The sequence below is a fragment of the Silurus aristotelis genome (genome assembly GCF_946808225.1).
Source record: "Silurus aristotelis genome assembly, chromosome: 5".
NCBI classification, from domain to species: domain Eukaryota; kingdom Metazoa; phylum Chordata; class Actinopteri; order Siluriformes; family Siluridae; genus Silurus; species Silurus aristotelis.
The window spans coordinates 21,951,559-21,970,503 of NC_139578.1; the positions used below are offsets into that span (position 1 = coordinate 21,951,559).

The 18,945-nt window shown below is 37.9% G+C and overlaps 1 protein-coding gene across 1 annotated transcript; it reads right to left on the reverse strand.

The window, feature by feature from the left end:
• Positions 1–6,605: 6,605 nt before the first annotated feature.
• bcl6b (BCL6B transcription repressor) lies at positions 6,606–12,312 on the reverse strand. Its single transcript, XM_083543032.1, has 12 exons — positions 12,178–12,312; positions 11,504–11,575; positions 11,182–11,402; positions 10,585–10,818; positions 10,187–10,354; positions 9,890–10,064; positions 9,558–9,790; positions 9,361–9,452; positions 9,052–9,207; positions 8,727–8,857; positions 8,111–8,248; positions 6,606–7,921 (listed from the first exon to the last, which is right to left on the reverse strand). Exons 3-12 carry the CDS (start codon positions 11,397–11,399, stop codon positions 7,772–7,774), a joined length of 1,695 nt encoding a protein of 564 aa, XP_083399158.1. The 5' UTR covers positions 11,400–11,402; positions 11,504–11,575; positions 12,178–12,312; the 3' UTR covers positions 6,606–7,771.
• Between the last annotated feature and the right edge of the window lie 6,633 nt (positions 12,313–18,945).

Here is an 18,945-nt window from a genome sequence, read left to right on the forward strand (position 1 = left end):
GATTGGTGATTGGGGCAGACTTTAATGGGCATGTAGGTGAAGGGAACAGAGGTGATGAGGAGGTGATGGGTAGGTATGGTTTTAAGGAGAGGAATGTGGAAGGGCAGATGGTGGTAGATTTTGCTAAAAGGATGGAAATGGCAGTGGTGAACACGTATTTTAAGAAGAAGGAGGATCATAGGGTGACATATAAGAGTGGAGGAAGGTGCACACAGGTGGATTCTCTTTTGTGTAGGAGATGCAACCTGAAGGAGATTGGAGACTGTAAGGTGTTGGCGGGGGACAGTGTAGCTAGACAGCATCGAATGGTGGTCTGTAGGATGGTTTTGGAGGCGAAGAAGAAGAGGAGGAAAGTAAGGTTTGAAAGAAGAATTAGATGGTGGAAACTGAAGGAGGAAGAGTGTAGTGTGAGGTTCAGGGAAGAGGTCAGACAGGGGCTTGGTGGTGGTGAAGAGGTGCCGGATGATTGGGCAACTACCGCAGGAGTGATGAGGGAGGCAGCTAGAAAAGTACTTGGTGTGACATCTGGAAATAGAAAGCAAGACAAGGAGACGTGGTGGTGGAATGAGGAAGTGCAGGAGAGCATTAGGGGAAAGAGATTGGCAAAACAGAAGTGGGATCGACAGAGTGATGAGAAAAGTAGGCAGGAGTACAAGGAGATGCGGCAGCAGGTTAAAAGGGATGTGGCGAAAGCCAAGGAAAAGGCATATGAGGAACTGTATAAGAGGTTGGACACTAAGGAAGGAGAAAAGGATTTATACCGATTGGCCAAGCAGAGGGACCGAGCTGGGAAGGATGTACTGCAAGTTAGAGCAATAAAGGATGGAGAGGGAAATGTGTTGACTAGTGAGGAGAGTGTGTTGAGAAGATGGAGGGAGTATTTTGAGCAGCTGATGAATGAGGAAAATCAGAGAGAGAGAAGGTTGGAGGATGTGGAGTTGGTGAAGCAGGATGTAGATAGGATTAGTAAGGAGGAAGTGAGAGCAGCGATTAAGAGGATGAAGAATGGAAAGTCGGTTGGACCAGATGACATACCGGTAGAAGCGTGGAGATGTTTAGGAGAGATGGCAGTGGAGTTTTTAACCAGATTGTTTAACAGGATTCTGGAAGGGGAGAGGATGCCTGAGGAATGGAGAAGGAGTGTGCTGGTACCGATCTTTAAGCATAAGGGAGATGTGCAAACCTGCAGTAACTACAGGGGAATTAAGTTGATCAGTCACACCATGAAGTTATGGGAAAGAGTAGTGGAAGCCAGGCTGAGAGAAGAGGTGACCATCTGTGAGCAACAGTATGGTTTCATGCCGAGGAAGAGCACCACAGATGCCTTATTTGCTTTGAGGATGTTGATGGAGAAGTATAGAGAAGGACAGAAGGAGCTGCATTGTGTATTTGTGGATTTAGAGAAAGCGTACGACAGGGTGCCGAGAGAGGAGTTGTGGTATTGTATGAGGAAGTCAGGTGTGTCAGAGAAGTATTTGAGGGTGGTGCAGGACATGTATGAGGACAGTGTGACGGCAGTAAAGTGTGCAGTAGGTACGACAGACTGGTTCAGGGTGAAGGTTGGACTACATCAAGGATCGGCCCTGAGCCCTTTCCTGTTTGCAGTGGTGATGGACAGGTTGACGGACGAGGTCAGACAGGAGTCTCTCTGGACTATGATGTTTGCAGATGATATTGTGATTTGTGGTGAGAGTAGAGAGCAGGTTGAGAAGAGCCTGGAGAGGTGGAGATATGCGCTGGAGAGAAGGGGAATGAAAGTCAGTAGGAGTAAGACAGAGTACATGTGTGTGAATGAGAGGGAGGGCAGTGGAGTGATGCGGTTGCAGGGTGAAGAGGTGAAGAAGGTGGAGGAGTTCAGGTACCTGGGGTCAACAGTGCAAAGTAATGGAGAGTGTGTTAGGGAAGTAAAGAAAAGAGTGCAGGCAGGGTGGAGTGGGTGGAGAAGAGTGACAGGAGTGATTTGTGATAGAAGAGTATCTGCAAGAATGAAAGGGAAAGTTTATAGGACTGTGGTGAGACCTGCGATGTTGTATGGATTAGAGACAGTGGCATTGAGTAAAAGACAGGAGGTGGAGCTGGAGGTAGCAGAGCTGAAGATGTTGAGGTTTTCGTTGGGAGTGACGAGGATGGACAAGATTAGAAATGAGTTTATTAGAGGGACAGCACATGTAGGATGTTGTGGTGACAAGGTGAGGGAGGCGAGATTGAGATGGTTTGGACATGTGCAGAGAAGGGACATGAATTATATTGGTAGAAAAATGCTGAAGATGGAGCCACCAGGTAGGAGGAAAAGAGGAAGGCCAAGGAGGAGGTTCATGGATGTGGTGAGGGAAGACATGCAGGTAGTTGGTGTAAAAGAGGCAGATATAGAGGACAGGGTGGTATGGAGACGGATGATCCGCTGTGGCGACCCCTAATGGGAGCAGCCGAAAGAAAAAGAAGAAGAAGAAGAAGAAGTAGGTTCTTTAAAGTAGCCACCTTTTGCTTAGATTACTGCTTTGCACACTCTTGGCATTCTCTTGATGCCTACTTTGAAGAACCTACAATATGACATATTTTCAGTTTACTTTTTTGTTATGTATATAATTATCCACATTGTTAATTCATAGTTTTGATGCCTTCAGTGTGACTATTTGAATGAGCAGGTGTGTCCAAACTTTTGGTCTGTACTGTATATATATATATATATATATATATATATATATATACACACACACACACACACACACACACACACACACACACACACACACACACACAGAGAGCGAGAGAGAAAGAGAGAGAGAGAGAGAGAGAGAGAGAGAGAGAGAGAGAGAGAGAGAGAGAGAGAGAGAGAGAGAGAAAGAGAGAGATATTTTAAAATCTACCAATAGGGTCGCATCTAGAAAAGCGCAATGGTTCATGGGTTTGCAATTTTTACCTCATTGTAGTTTGCTGTGTTGATTGACCGGTTGACGGGTGAGGTCAGACAGGAGTCTCCACACACTATGATGTTTGTGGGTGAGAGTAGGGAGCAGGTTAAGAAGAGCCTGGAGAGGTGGAGGTATGCGCTGGAGAGAAGGGGAATGAAAGTCAGTAGGAGTAAGACAGAGTACATGTGTGTAAATGAGAGGGAGGGCAGTGGAGTGGTGTGGTTGCAGGGAGAAGAGGTGGAGAAGGTGAAGGAGTTCAGGTAATGGAGAGTGTGTTAAAGAAATGAAGAAAAGAGTGCAGGCAGGGTGGAGTGGGTGAAGAAGAGTGACAGAAGTGATTTATGATAGAAGAGTATCTGTAAGAGAGAAAGGGAAAGTTTATAAGACTGTGGTGAGACCTGCGATGTTGTATGGTTTAGAGACAGTGGCATTGAGTAGAAGACCATTGTCTGGGAGTGATGAGGATGAACAGGATTAAAAACGAGTTTATTAGAGGGACAGCGCATGTAGGACATTTTGGAGACAAGGTGAGGGAGGCGAGATTGAGATGGATTGGACATGTGCTTTGGAGAGGTATATTGGTAGGAGAATGCTGAAAAAGGTGCAACCAGGAAGGAAGAAAAGAGGAAGGCCAAGGAGGAGGTTTATGGATGTGGTGATGGAAGACATGCAGGTAGTTGGTTTAAAAGAGGCAGATGTAGAGGACAGGGGGTTATGAAGACGGTTGATCCGCTGTGGCGACTCTTAATGGGAGAAGAAGAAAGAAGAAGAAAAAGAAGAAGAAAAAGAAGAAGATGTAGTGTTACAAACTCAAAATTGTACCTTTTTTGTTTGATTTTCAAATATATATTTTTTTTTTATTTGAAAGTGTGTAAACTTGCGATTTATTGGTTGGTTTGATTAATGGTTTAGAATGCTTTAACCAAGTTTATAATATATATATTTACATATTTAGTTTGACATTGCTCTTTTGGATTGTAGAGTTAGTATGTAGGAGTAACTGCCTGATGTCTGCGGCCTCAGAAAAGGAAGCACACCATTAAAAGATGGCTATATGTGGGATGAGGGATGGTGGATGAAGAGACTAGAGCATCAGGAGTTTACAACAGGTAAACGACTTGTGACTGGTTTAGATATTGAGTTGTGTGCACAATGCCACTTTGTTCATGAATTGAACCATGGATGTTACAGGGTTTTTTGAAATATCGCATTGAAATTAGAGCGTTGTTGTTTTATTTTTTTGTTTTTTTCGTTAAAATGTTAAATTATTTGTTTCAATGTAAAACAATAAAAAAGTGACTAGATTAAGGTTTTGTTGAGCCTGACTTGTGGAGCCAACTTGTTTGGTCCTATATAGGAATAAGGCCAGCTAAAGTTATACATTTGCCTGGGATATGTCTATTCCATGGGCCACATGTGGCCCAAGATCTGGCAACAAATCCTGGTCCAGTCATGTATTGTATTTCATTGCTGTATTTGGGACAAGTGAAAGTGGGTTGTGTGGCCCATCACTGATCCAAGAGATAAATAAACAGTTTGAAGATAGATATATGCGGAATATATTTACGGGATATTATTATCTGGGAGGCCCTCTAGACCATTTATGGTATGTAATCATTTATTAAATAAACAATTAATAAATTAGATGCAGTAGCAGAATAACCATTAAAAGAGGTTATGAAAATACAGAAATTGGTAATTGACCCTTGTTATTAGCAGAATATTAGGCTAAGCTGCATGTGTTTGTTAAAAAAAATCCAGTATTTGTAGGAATGCAAAGCTGAAACTGAGTATGAAATGACATATTAATTAGACTTGTAGACATCAGGTACAAAACCACATATCCAAAACTAGACTAATGACAGTCTAAGTGGTTTAAGATTTTAAGAAATATATTGTTGATGTGGCTGTTGATATGCTAAAACTGTGTATAAGTTTGCTGTTGTACAATATTCAGAGAAATGGCATGTGAAAGGGCATATACTGGGATGATGCACTTTAAGAAACAAAATATTCAGCACCACACAAAGACCATTTGCTTGTAAAATTCCTCAGCTGAATCATAAAAGCAGATACTCCGTCACTGGCCAACAAATGTAATGTTCCTTGTTCATGTCCATGTTCATCATTTACACAGAAAGTCAAACTCAAATAAAACAAAACGTTGAAACACAAAAAAACACAAAAATGTTTTGTTTATTTTCCGATTTTCTTTTTATTCATATTCAAAAGAGAAGCAAGTGAAACAAACAAACAAAAAAAGCAGAGTAGCGTGAAGAAGCAGTCAATGCATTAAAAATAAAACTACTTTAGCGGGAGCGGGAAAATTATATTTTTCTTCGCAAGTAGCTGTGTTTTTTTGCTGTCACATTAACCCGTAATTTGAGCAACCCAACTAATCGATAATGGCATTTGTTGACAACAAATTTCATTATCGATTATTATCGATATTATTGTTTCAGCACTATAATGATCACTCCAATGTCATAGCTTTAGTAAATGAAAGTGGCATTTATGGAAGAACTGGCTTGTAATCAGACAGCTACCAGACAATATGGCTATTCTTTTCTAACACAACATTACTGTATTTCTATCTTTCATCTAAGAGAAACAATTGAAGGAACTCTGCCCAGTTCCCTGGATTGCAGCTTACTTTGGCAGTCACTGTCCCTATAAGGGGATTTTTGTAGGAATTTTTCTTATCTAAGGTCAGCAGCAGGCAGAGAAAGCATCATCAGATGTACTATAATACCAGTAATGTCTGGATGACAGCATAGAAATGGAATGGAAAATAGAAATTATTATTATCATTAATGAATTAAGAAGCCAGCAGGATGACTGCAATACAGTATCCTGATTGAGTGCAGTGAATATTATCACATAACTCCACTTCTGGTTTTACATAGTGTTTTATTTTAGCTGTCATTGATTTATTTGTTATTAATGTTTTGCAAGAAAAATAAACTGTGAATTCACTGTGTACTGTCAGCTTTATATAGTTGAAATGACAAAAGCTTCTTAACTTGACTTGACTTAAAACAATCCAAAGCTAACAAGACCTTGCAGTTGTGTTTGGTCTTTATAGGTTTAAGAAAGGACTGCAAAGCCTTGATATAGCTTTGGGACATAAGTACCCATGAACAAGCATGTTTAGCATTTATTTTAAGATAATGATGATGATGATGATGATGATGATGATGATGATGATGATTAATAGTAGTAGTAGTAGTAGTAGTAGTAGTAGTAGTATTAAGAGCAATAATAATAATAATAATAATAATAATAATAATAATAATAAAACATTTAGTATATTTCCTTCAGGAAGACAATATGATATAGAAACAAGGTCAGCCATGCTAATGGTATGAATACTGGGAAAGAAAATGTGCAAAAATACAACATAGATGATCTAATCAGAGGAAGGAAGGATGAGGAGGAGAAGTCTTTTAGGTTCAGAGATAAAGCAACATGACTCAAAACCTGACCTTGGCCCTTTGATAATTTCATGAAACATGTGTTTGGATCAGTGTAAATTAATTCTGCTGAAAAAATATATTCAGTAATTTGATTTGTTGAAGTATGTTTTTAATACCCTTTCAGAAAATTGCATAGACATTTTTTTGATTCTCATATCTACAAGTACAGTGACCACAGACTGATATAGTACACACACAATGACCACAGACAATATAGTTCCAATTTAAAGAAATTAATTTAATTTTAATTTATATAAAATAAGTCTTGTCTTTGTCCAGCAAAAGAACTTTAGATTTGACAAAGTCAATAATATCTTCATCCACAGCATCAACCTTTACATTTATTCTGTCTGGCTTATCTGAGTCCTTGGCCTGCTTGGACTCCAAGACAATCAAAAACATCAACATAATATAGCTTCCTTCAATCAAAATTCGAGTTCTTACCAAAAACAAGGATTCAAGATCTATAGCAGTGTTACTATAGGCTCCAGGCCTTTTGAATTAGTAAGGCAAAAGAATTGTTAGTGCATAAGTAACTAGAAAATATCAACAAGTATGAGAACATGACAACTAGAGACTTACTGATATTAAACCAAGCATATAAATGTTCTCTTATTCACACAGAAAAAGAAAACAAACTGGTACGTACTTAAATGTGAATCCAAACATGAGTAAATCCCTTAAGCATAGTTTTTCTTACTTGCATACACATTCTTCCACTTTACAGACAAAACAGTACAATTTTACACTCTCACTCGAACTCTCTTTATCCTTCTTAAACATACACATCCTTTCTTCACACTTTTCTTGTCCATCACTTCACATTTCAATATTTCACCCATTTTCCTTTTTAAAATCATATCCATTTATTACCCAACCTACTTCACTTATATACAATCTAAACTCCTACCACATCCCTCCACAAACCATTTACACTACTTTAGGAATTGTAATTCATAGAAGTGTAATATTTCTTGTAGTTCAGACAGCTGTAAAGTTTGCAGTTTACTGTTGATTCACTGTAATATTAATTTCATAATGTAATTAATAATTAAACCTAACACTATGTTCTTTTTAATGTGCCGTCTCTGTCTTTTGTCCACAGATTTTTAAAATTAAGTGAGAAAGAGAACACTAAGCCAGGCAAATAAATAATACAAAAAAAAGTAGAAAAATATGATTACTAATAATATTCAGCACGTCTAGTGCAGGAGAACAGCATTTCTGGAAGGTGTTTTTCTGTTTTGATGTAAATATGCTTTCCAGGAATGCAACACTCCACCTCATTTTGTAAAACAAGCATAATGTTTCAAATGGAGCAGTTTTGTAAGCCTTGGCATAGATCGGAAGTTATGATAAACCCGAATGGAATAAAAAATACTCTTAGGAGGCTTGCAGTATGGCTGGTCCAGTGTGGTACGGATCAGCCAGGACTTTATAGCGGATTTTGGTGTTGGTAACAGCACCATGCTTCTGCCTCAGATGAAGCCTCAGCTGGCTCTTATGACGAAAACGCAGATCACACTTCTCACACTGATACATATGGAGAAAAGGAAACAGAGGAAAACAACATATAAAATAAATATTAGATAATTATATTTTTTCTTCTTTTGTATAAATATAATACAGCTGATTATTTTACAAATAGTACAAAACTAAAACAATTTACTAATCTTTTTTTTTTTTAAGTGTGACTCTGCATGTGTTTTATTTAATACTCACACTGTATGGTTTCTCTCCTGTGTGAATGCGCAAGTGGCTCTTCAGTGTCTGCAGGTGACGGAAACGTGTTCCACAGGTGTGGCATGGGTATGGCTTCTCCCCAGTGTGGATCAGAACATGGGCACGCAGGTGAGCCACCTACACACACACACACACACACACACACACACACACACACACACACACACACACACACACACACACACACAAAAACACACACAAAACAGTAAGTGATCTGGGTATATACTCTATGCTTTTTTATGCTTTTTTTTGCATTCTAGATTTTATAATAGAATCATTGTGGATGTGTTTACTCTACTGTAGTTTTTCTGTATACACATCATGGTAACTTTAATATTGAAGTATAATAGTGTTTTATATATATATATATATATATATATATATATATATATATATATATATATATATATATATATATATATATATATATTTATATATATATATATATATATTATTAATATTATTATTTTTTTTTATGTATTTATTTATAAGCACATGCATATTTTTTTTTGGTAATAGTGGGACGGAGAAGTGATAAAAATCACAGATTAAATATAATAAAATCACTGTGTAACAGGAGAATGTGGTTCATTACCTGAACAAATCGAGCACCACAGGTGTCACAGCGATATGGTTTCTCTCCTGAGTGAATGCGAGAATGGGTCTTCAAATTGGCTGGACGATTAAACTGCGCCCCACACACATCACAGCGGTATGGCTTTTCTCCTATATTAATGTAGAAAAAAGGCAGGGCGGATTAAATTAAGATAAAATGGAACTTTGTGTGAAAGTTTAACAATTATCCTCTGTCACTCTTGATGAATGAACACATCTGCTAAATGCAAAAAAAAAAAGATGTACAATTTGTCATTATAAAATGTGTATTTAACATTGAGATTGTCTGAGATGTAGCCTCTTACCTGAGCAGGTAGGTTTTGTGCTTCCTTGATTTCCTGAATAACAAATCACTGGAGAGTGATTCTCAAGCTTGACTGGAAGCTTTCCAAATGTATGGATATTCTGTTTGGTGCTGTTTAGCAAAGGGGGGAATGGGCTCTGATACAGAGAGAAGAAATCTAGGGACAACAAGAGATCACAGACTCTGTTATTTTTACACAATCACAATTAACTGCACACAATTAATACAATAAATATTTCCATGCAAATTCATTTTTTACTTTAGTTTATTAAGCATATTTTATTAGAAAGAAAGACTGTGCTGTCTGTACCTCTCTTATCCTGGGAAGTAGCTGCTGGTGGTCCTTTGTAAGTGTCTGCTGTGTGTGGTGATAGTCCTTGGTAGGCCATGAAGGGTGTTTGTCTGAAAAAAATTTTTTTTAAATAATCTAATGCTGATTTCTCATTTATATATACATATAAATATATCATCATATATTATATCATATATTCCATCACTTGAACTTACATATCCTTCAAGCCATGTCCAGCAGGTAACCATGCCTCATTAGACAGTTTGGGTGTTACAGCTGCCTGATCAATATCGCTAGAAGAGGAAGAGTGGTCAGAAGTTTGGCACTCCTCCCCTGGCCCTTCCTCTTTAATATGTGTAGCACATAGAGGGTTCAGGACAATATATTTGTATTTCTTCCAGTTACAAGCCTTTGGGTCAGGAGTAGGTCTGGATTCAGAAGAACGATGCTGTAAAGAAATAAGTGACACGCACACACACATAAATAAAAAAGTTAAACACTTAAATACATAGCCACATGTAAACACTTATATACAATGTTAGTGTACCTTTAGTTTAGGGGAAAGACTACAACCACTGGACTCAGCAGGTGAGTTAGGCTGACCTCTGGACTGACAGGGACTGCCTGGTGATGGAGTATTTGGAGAGGCTGGTGATTCAGAGCTGGGAGCAGGACTTTTGCATCTTGTTGCCTCTACTGAATTTAATCTCTCACTAAGAACTCTACATAGGAGTCAAAAATATGTAATGTGAATTAAAAAAAAAATTTTAATTAAATTAGTCATTCATATAGATCCAAAATATCATACAACATCTCATGCTTTCTTCCCTTCTTCCTCTCTCACCTGGCTTGAGCAGAGCGGGGCTCCTCCATGTCCACTGCATTCCTAGAAGTGGAGGAGTAGAAAGAAGAGTGGCCTGGAGGTGATCTGCCACCTGTGCTGACGGTAAAACTCACATGGGTGTTTTTGGATGCCAGGTCCACCAGATGAGGGCTTACACAAATATTTTCACTGTAAGGGACAGAAGGGTTTAGCTTTCAATAGTCAAATAAAAACACAGTATAACTCAAACCGGAGGATACCATGGTGTAATCTACTGTATATGTAGCAGTGATTTGTACTCTTGTGCTTCATGCATCAGTAAATATATGCTGCAAGTCTTATGATTTTGCAGAAAGGTAATATGTTAGTTTACTGTTCTGAACTCCAAACTCTCAGAATTTGACATGTTCATGTCTCACCTCTTCTGTAAAAAAGCTCGGCAGGTGTCAGCAACATGTTCCATCTGCAGATAGGTGGCAGCAGCGAGCACACCAGGTGCGGTGCCAGGGCTGAGAGGAAGGCGGGAAGTGTACATGAAGTCCAGCAGCAATGCCACACTGCCCGCATCTAGCTCCTCTGGCAGAGTCAGGGAAACCCCTCGTTCTCCCACAGCACCAGTCTTGTGTTTGGAGAACAAGGAATAAAAGAAGCCACTGAGAGGAAAAAGAAAAAAGAAAATAAGACACACACACACACAAACAAAAAGAAATTATATGAAAGAAATAAAAAAATAAAATAAAATACACTTTAAATTTGAATGAAAAAATATATATATTCCGACAAGACCAGAATTTCCTTCAAAATACGTAATAAATTTGCAGTTCAAATAATAATGGAAACCTGCACAGATATAACTGGCCTCATGAGAATAAAGAATGACAATATCTTCAAACAATAAGGTGTTGTGCTGAAAACAGGATCAGCAGAGGAAGGAGGATGGGAAAGGGAAAAAAGATGGGAGGGAGGATGAGGAAAAGCAAATGGCCCATGTATCCTGACAATGCCTGCAAACTGACCTGCATGCTATGAGCACTGCACAGTGAGCGTGCAACCGGGCACTGCCCACCAAAAGTGTGGCATCAGTCAGGATGTTGCGATGTCTTAGCTCATTTAAATTAAGCAGAACATCATTAGAGTGGCGCGTGAACTCCTTTACATATCCCTGGACCTCCACCATCGAGTCACGTCTGGTAGAGTCCTGATAATCCTCCACAGCCAGCTGCATTTTACTCATTGTCTATTCGAGAAAAAAATAAGTATATAATCTCTCTTTACATCACACTGTTTATGCAGTTTTGCATATTTACAGAAAAGAAATAGTTATCATGATTTTCTCACCCTGTATTAAAATTGTAGAGAAAAGAAAATTCCAGATGGATCTGTTTGGGGAGACCAGCTCCCTACTCGTACCTACAAATAGAAAGATGAATCATTTATTTGAAAATTTGTCTATATCCTAATACAGATAATTCTAATAATATTAATTAAACTATTTAATACCACAATTGAAAAATGTAGTATATATATATATATATATATATATATATATATATATATATATATATATATATATATATATATATATATATATAAATGTAGTCTGTTATATACAGTACAATAAATGTGAGACTATTAAGCAAAACTATTCAATATATAAGTTCAGCAAGTCAGTCACTCGAAAAACTCATGGTTTTCATTGAAAAAACATGCGCATTGCAAAAGCATATCATGAAATAAACCTGAAGAATTATGAAGGATTCAGTAACACTGGGCAGTCAGTCGTTAATTCTGTAAGCAGCAATTGAAGACTCTTGATACCTGAAGAGCCTTCAAAATGCTTTACTTAAGCTTTGTGTAGAGCACAAAATTATTTTTTTAATTAAAAAAAATATATATTGCACTTCCCTTAGGATTCTTTGTATAAAATAGATAGATAATAGATTGTAGATACTCATTGAAGCATACAAATCCAAGTTATATATATTCTTATAATACTTTAATAGTAAACTTACCCCGACCAGCAGGGACGAGAACACACACCACTGAGTCTTGGTCACTCCTCTCTATCACTGCACATCCAAACCAAACACACAGACTTTTGTGCTCTCTTCTCAGATGTTTATTACAACTGGCTAGGGCAACTGTAGGGAGGAGATCCTTTATAATCTAATGCAGGAAGTTCCACGCAGCTGGGCTGCTCATTTCCTGTGTTGGTAGAAGACATTCTCTTTACACTGATCTGGGAACAGCTTTCCAAACCCTCACGCTGATTTCAAACCACGAGATAGTTTAGCTTAAATTGGCCTGGAAACAGAGCAAAAATTCAAATACCTTTCTGGATCTTTGTTTCCCTTTCCCCAGGAAGCCCACACATGCATTGGAAGAGCCACCGGAAAAGAAACCAGACCTCAACATGTATCAGTTATTTATAGTTGTTTATCGCAAATGTTTCTGTTTTACCTGACTCTAATGTAAAGTTATGGCAGGAAGGAGGGGTGTCTGTTTTGGATCTGTAGCCTACCTGTTTATTTGTGTGGGCGAATTTATGCAGAAAATGTGTTAGATTGCATGAGTGGCTAAACAGCAGGGGGTAAGAGTGCGTGCCTGTGTGCTTGTGCGTGGGCACATAGGCATTGTCACCGGGTCATAAGGTCTAATAACACTGTCCAGGAGTTCACTTAACCAAAACAAAACTCCACAACCCTGTTTGATTCCCACCAGGACACAGGAACTGGACTTAAAAGACCAAACAATTTTTAAAGACTTCACAATTCCTCAATCTGCCTTGCCTGTCTATATTTATATATATGCCATATAATCATAAATCTTTAGGTTTATCCCATTAATGATAGTTGTAGTTTTTAATTAAGAAAATTAACTAAACTTTACTTGTTTACTTGTTGACTGTCTTTTCAAACTGTGTCTTGTCTTCCAGCAGGACAGTAATCTTAACCATACTTCCACATCAGTAACAAAGTGGCTTCAGGGCAACAACATTAAAGTATAATAGTAAAGCCCTCAAAGAATCCTCTAGAAAAACCAAACTCAAAAAGCAAGGAGCAAGCAAGGAAAGCAAGAAGCAAGGAGGCCCTTAAAGATGAATGAGCTACAACAATTTTGTCATGGGGAATGGACAAAAAGTATTATAATAAATTTGTGGAAAGCTACTCCAATCATTAGAATTAATTAAAGCATATTAAAAGGCAATGTTATATACTCACAAAGTGAATGTACAGTTTGTCTAATTGAATTAAGAAATATTAAAGGATAGTCTTTATTTGTCACAAATACATTACACTGAAAATTGTTCTTTGCATATCCCAGCTTGCCTCGAAGCTGGGGTCAGAGATGATATGGTGCCTCTGGAGGGCAGAGGGTTAAGGGCCTTGCTCAAGGGCCCAAGAGTGGCAGCTTGGCGATACCAGGGCTTGAACCACTGACCTTCCGACCAGTAACCCAGCACCTTAACCACTGAGCTACCACTCCCCCGGTTACCTAATTAGTAACCTGCTGTATATTAGTACGTTTTGTGTAATGTCTGAATTTATTTATATCAAACTTGATAGACATAGACGACTATGGGTGATGAGAAAATATTATGCCATGCCAATAGAAAAGCTTTCTATTCAATCGGTGTGGTTAAAGGTGAAATGTGTCACCTTTAGAAACTTTTTTCTCAGCATTGTTAAACAAAGACTAAAACCGGAAACTACAATATTGTTTCATATCATACAGAGTGACAGCTGGATTCTATGAATTTAACCAAGTGATTTCAACACACATTTTCTCACATTAATGCAGAGTACAGTAAAGGACTTCTATACTATGCACATCTTTATAGTAACATCTGAATTACATCTTTAGTCTTTACTAAAAAATTTAATTAAACAAACTATAAAGAGAGAAGATTGATCCAGGACTGATGCTCATATTCAAGATCACAGATAATATTCAGAAAATCACATGGGCTGATACTTTGCAGATCTGGGTCCTGCCCTCATACTAGAAAATCCTGTGCAGAATTGCTGCCAGGTCAGTGGGTGAAGCAAGATTAAACACCCTGCTCAGACTGCTGACATGAGCTTTCGGCCATATCAATCTGACTTCCTGTGACTTTGTGAATTTGCGAGCGTGTGTGTGTTTCATAGCCCTTGTTATGGGCATAGTGAGGAAGGAAATAGGAGAGTGAGAAAAAAAAAGTATACAGGGTAATACCCTTCTTTCACAACTGAAAAACAACACCCAAAAAAATGAAGCACACAGATGTACAGGAACCATGGAACACCCTCTCCGCCCCCTACAACCTCCACATCTCCTCGATGCTTCCTGTGAGCAGCACATACACACACTTACTGAGCCATGCATGAAACGCCTGCACAGGACATCCGTCAGTTTTAGTGGAGAATGAGAATGGGGATATGGGGCCCACTTAGGTCTCCAATAGGTTCAAAACAAATTGGAAGTTACCTCAGCTTGAACATTCTACATAGTTCATGGAGAGGTTCTGGCACACAAACAACACTGGCACATTTTCAGGTACATATCGAATGAGATAGATATGGTCATATATATATCAGGTATTGTAGATATGATTAAAAGGTTTAGGTGATTGTTTTGCTAAATTATTGTACAAAACTGTATTTTTCTCCTTTTATTCTTACCATTTGAGAAAAGAACTGAAATACCAATCATTGTGCTATCTTTCTTTGGGAGTCTACAGTCCAGCAGATTTTCAGATGCACGTTCATGCTGTTAATCTCTAATTCTAGTACATTCTGGCCGACTACAATCAGATCTGGTAACTGCGAAGACCACTGAAGAACACTGATCTCACTGTCATGTTTATGAATCCAGTCTGAGATCACTTTTGCTTGTGACATGGTGCATTATCATACTGGACGAAGCCAAAAAAGGGATGCACATGGTTAGTAACAATTTTGAACTAGGCTGTCGCGTTCAAGTAATGATGGATTGGGATTAATGGCCTCAATGTGTGCCAAAAAACATAACACCTCTTTTTACCAGCCTGGACTGTTGACACAGGCAGGTTGGTATTGTGCTTTTGGTGCCAAATTCTGACCCTGCCATCTGTCTGCTTCAGCAGCATCATCAGTTTTCATCATGTTTTGCCCAATGCAGTCTCAGATTTTGGTGCTTGGCTGACAGAAGAGGAACTTGATGTAGTCTTTTACTGTTGTTAGCATCTGCCTCATTTGCCTTTTTTGCTTACTATAACTGTACAGAGTGGTCAATGTAGCCATTCTGTCAGATTAAACTAGATTAGCCATTCTACTTTGAGCTCTCATCAGCAAGGCATTTACATCCACATAACTATTTGCCTTTTTAGTACTATTTTAAGTAAACTCTAAAGATTCATATAAGATCTGCAGCTATAGAAATAGTAAAATGATGGTCAAAATCATTAAGATCCCATGTAAACATTATCAGAGGCATTTGGTTTGTATTTGCATGTTTTTATGTTTTGCACTGATTGCATTTAATTGGCTGAGGAGATAACTGTATAAGTATTATATATTAAAGTTCTCATTGAGTGTAGATGATTCTTGAAATATTGTGGACACCTTGTTGCTGCTGAACAATATGGTCAAAATCCTTAAGCATAAACTACTAATTTCTATGACCTTTAGTTTTGCTTATAATTATTACTGAAATAATTCACCTAAATGTGATCTTGAAATGCAGGTCAACAGTAAACGCTTACCAACAACAAAACAAATGTGTGATTTTGAGACTTGTGATTTGACTAAACAAACAGCCAATACACTAACATATGTCGGAAGTATCTTTTGGACTGGGGTGTAAAGTGCATGTGTCATTGTGTTCATGTTTGTTTTGATGGAGCATAGAATCAATTGTGTATTTTGTGTGAGGGAGACTGAAAAAAAAAGAGAGAAAGAAAACAACATAAGAAAAAAAAAAATAAGGAGATGTGGGTCTAGGCAACTTCCAGGCATTGTGCGAATAACGGAAGAGAGGGGGTGGCCGAGGAAAAGTGAGAACATTACTGAAGGAGGTTCACCAATTAGCGGAAACTGCACAGTCTGTCTGACTGGCAGCAACACCACTTTTATCATTATTTTACACTTTTATCCAGTGCTCTGTGTTGCACCAATGTCTCATAGCACTATTTTACTCTTTGGGTGGGGTACATCTCTGTGTATTCTGCAGGTCTATATCTGTTTAGGAATATAATGCATTATGAACTAAAACATTTCTAATCAGATTCTTTGTATTTTTATATATGTAGTCTTAGATTTGAAAAGAAAATTGTGACTGCAATTTATTTCAAAGCTAGTTGAAATGCATTCATTAGTTGAAATGGTTTATTTATCTACATTTAACAATCAGTCCAATAGTCAAAAATCATGTGCAACTTTTAATTACAAAAGATGGAGGTATATTTTGTTTAAATTGACCACATAAAAATAAATATTTATTAATCGGGATTTTGAAATATCATACAAGCACATGCAACAATAAAAAAAAGACATTAAAACCACAAACATATAGGAGGATGTATATTTTTTAATGTAGTTTATAGATCATTTTATATCATGACAAAATACAACTGTTGCAGCTGTTAAAACAATAATTGCAGCCATGATAAACTGTTTCTTCCTGTTGAAGCTGTTGTGGACATATAAGGACATATACGAGAGCTATCCGGAAGGGCTGAAGTGGAAATGGGGGATTGTTTGTCCTCTTTAGGAAGGTGACAGGAGGCAGAAACATGGAAAAAAAACCTGAGACAAACAATAAAGAGAATACTAAAAAAGAGCTTCATATGAAGTGAAGATAATGTGAACTGTAGAAAGTGTGTATGCATTCTTTTTCTTGTGTATTTTTTATATCTTTATTATATATTGTTTATATTAATCTGCTATTTACTATTGTAGCTTCTAATTTAAATAGCTATTTTTTGATGACAAAAGTAAACATGGTTAGATTTGGGTGCTAAGTACTATTAATTAGATGTGAATCATTATTTTAATAGAAGGGCAAGGATAATAATATAAGCATGAGTGTGTAGCAAAAGTGTGAATAATACACTATTCATTTCCTCTTCAGTCTCTCAGAATGATGAAATAATGTTGTAAAGCGAAAAAGGCTATGTGGAAATGAATGAATCACTCAGGACTGACATCTAACACACGGTCATGTGAAAACTAGAGAAAGTGGGGTAAGATGATATTACTTTCACAGGCATAAAATCCATAATGAACACAATCCATTCAATTGAGTGTTTCTTTTTCCTTGCCAATAATATAATTTCATTCATAGGTTCAAGTTTTGAACCTTCACTATTAGTTATTTTTCAGGTATATATTTGTAGGCGGCCCCAGTGCAAAACTTATCAGCACCCTTTACCCCCTAACCTACATAACACTGACAAGAACTTTTTTGGGTAGTGGTCCACTGCAGTAACTTGCATTACCTAACATCTAGTTCTTCACTTGGAAACTGCATATATTATTATATGCACAGAATGCATGTTGCAGGTGTTGTATACTCAGTCATTTATAAAAACAGGTGGAACCTCCAGACCTTTTATATACAGGTGCATCTCAATAAATTAAAATATCATTAAAAATTATATTTATTTTAGTAATTGAATACAAACAGAATGATATATTTCAAGCATTTATTTCTTTTAATTTTGATGATTATGGCTTACAGCTAATGAAAACCCAAAATTCAGAATCTCAGAAAATTAGAATATTGTGAAAATATTGGAGACTCGTGGCATCACACTGTAATCAGCTAATCAAATCCAAACACCTGCAAAGGTTTCCTTAACCTTTAAATGGTGTCTCAGTCTGGTTCAGGCTACACAATCATGGGGGAAGACTGCTGACTTGATATTTGTCCAGAAGACGATCATTGACACCCTGCACATAGAGGGTAAGACACAAAAGGTCATCGCTAAAGAAGATGCTCTTCAAGAGTGCTGTTTCCAAGCACATTAATGGAAAGTGGAATGGAAGGAAATAAAGTTGTAGGAAAAGGTAAAATAAAGCCCATTCAAGAATTTAGGGGAGATTCACAAAGAGTGGACTGCAGCTGGAGTCAGTGCTTCAAGAGCCACCACGCACAGACGTACCCGTGGGCTGCAACTGACGCATTCCCTGTGTAAAGCCACCGTGTCTTACCTGGGCAAAGGACAAAAAGGACGGCATTATTGCTCAGTGGGCCAAAATCGTCTTTTCTTAGATGAAAGGATAGAAAGTTGTGCATTTCATTTGGAAATCAAGGTCCCAGAGTCTGAAAGAAAAGAGTGCAAACTTTACACAGGACCTCAGTCCGTGGTGGTTTGGGGAGTCATGTCATCTGCTGGTGTTGGTCCACTGTGTTTTATCAAGTCCAAGATCAGCACAGTCGTCTACCAGAAAGTTTTAGAGCACTACATGCTTCCTTTTGCTGACCAGCTTTATGGAGATGCTGATTTGATTTTCCAGCAGGATTTGGCACCTGCCCACACTGCCAAAAGCACCAAAAGTTGGTTAAATGACCATGGTGTTGGTGTGCTTGACTGGCCAGCAAACTCACCAGACCTGAAACCCATAGAGAACCTACAGGGTATTGTCCAGAGGAAAATGAAAAACAAGAGACCAAAAAATGCACATGATCTGAAGGCCATTGTCAAAGAAAGCTGGGTTTCCATACCACCTAAGCAGTGCCACAGACTGATTACCTCCATGCCATGCCGAATTGAGCCAGTAATTAAAGTAAAATGAGCCCCTACCAAGTATTGAGTACAT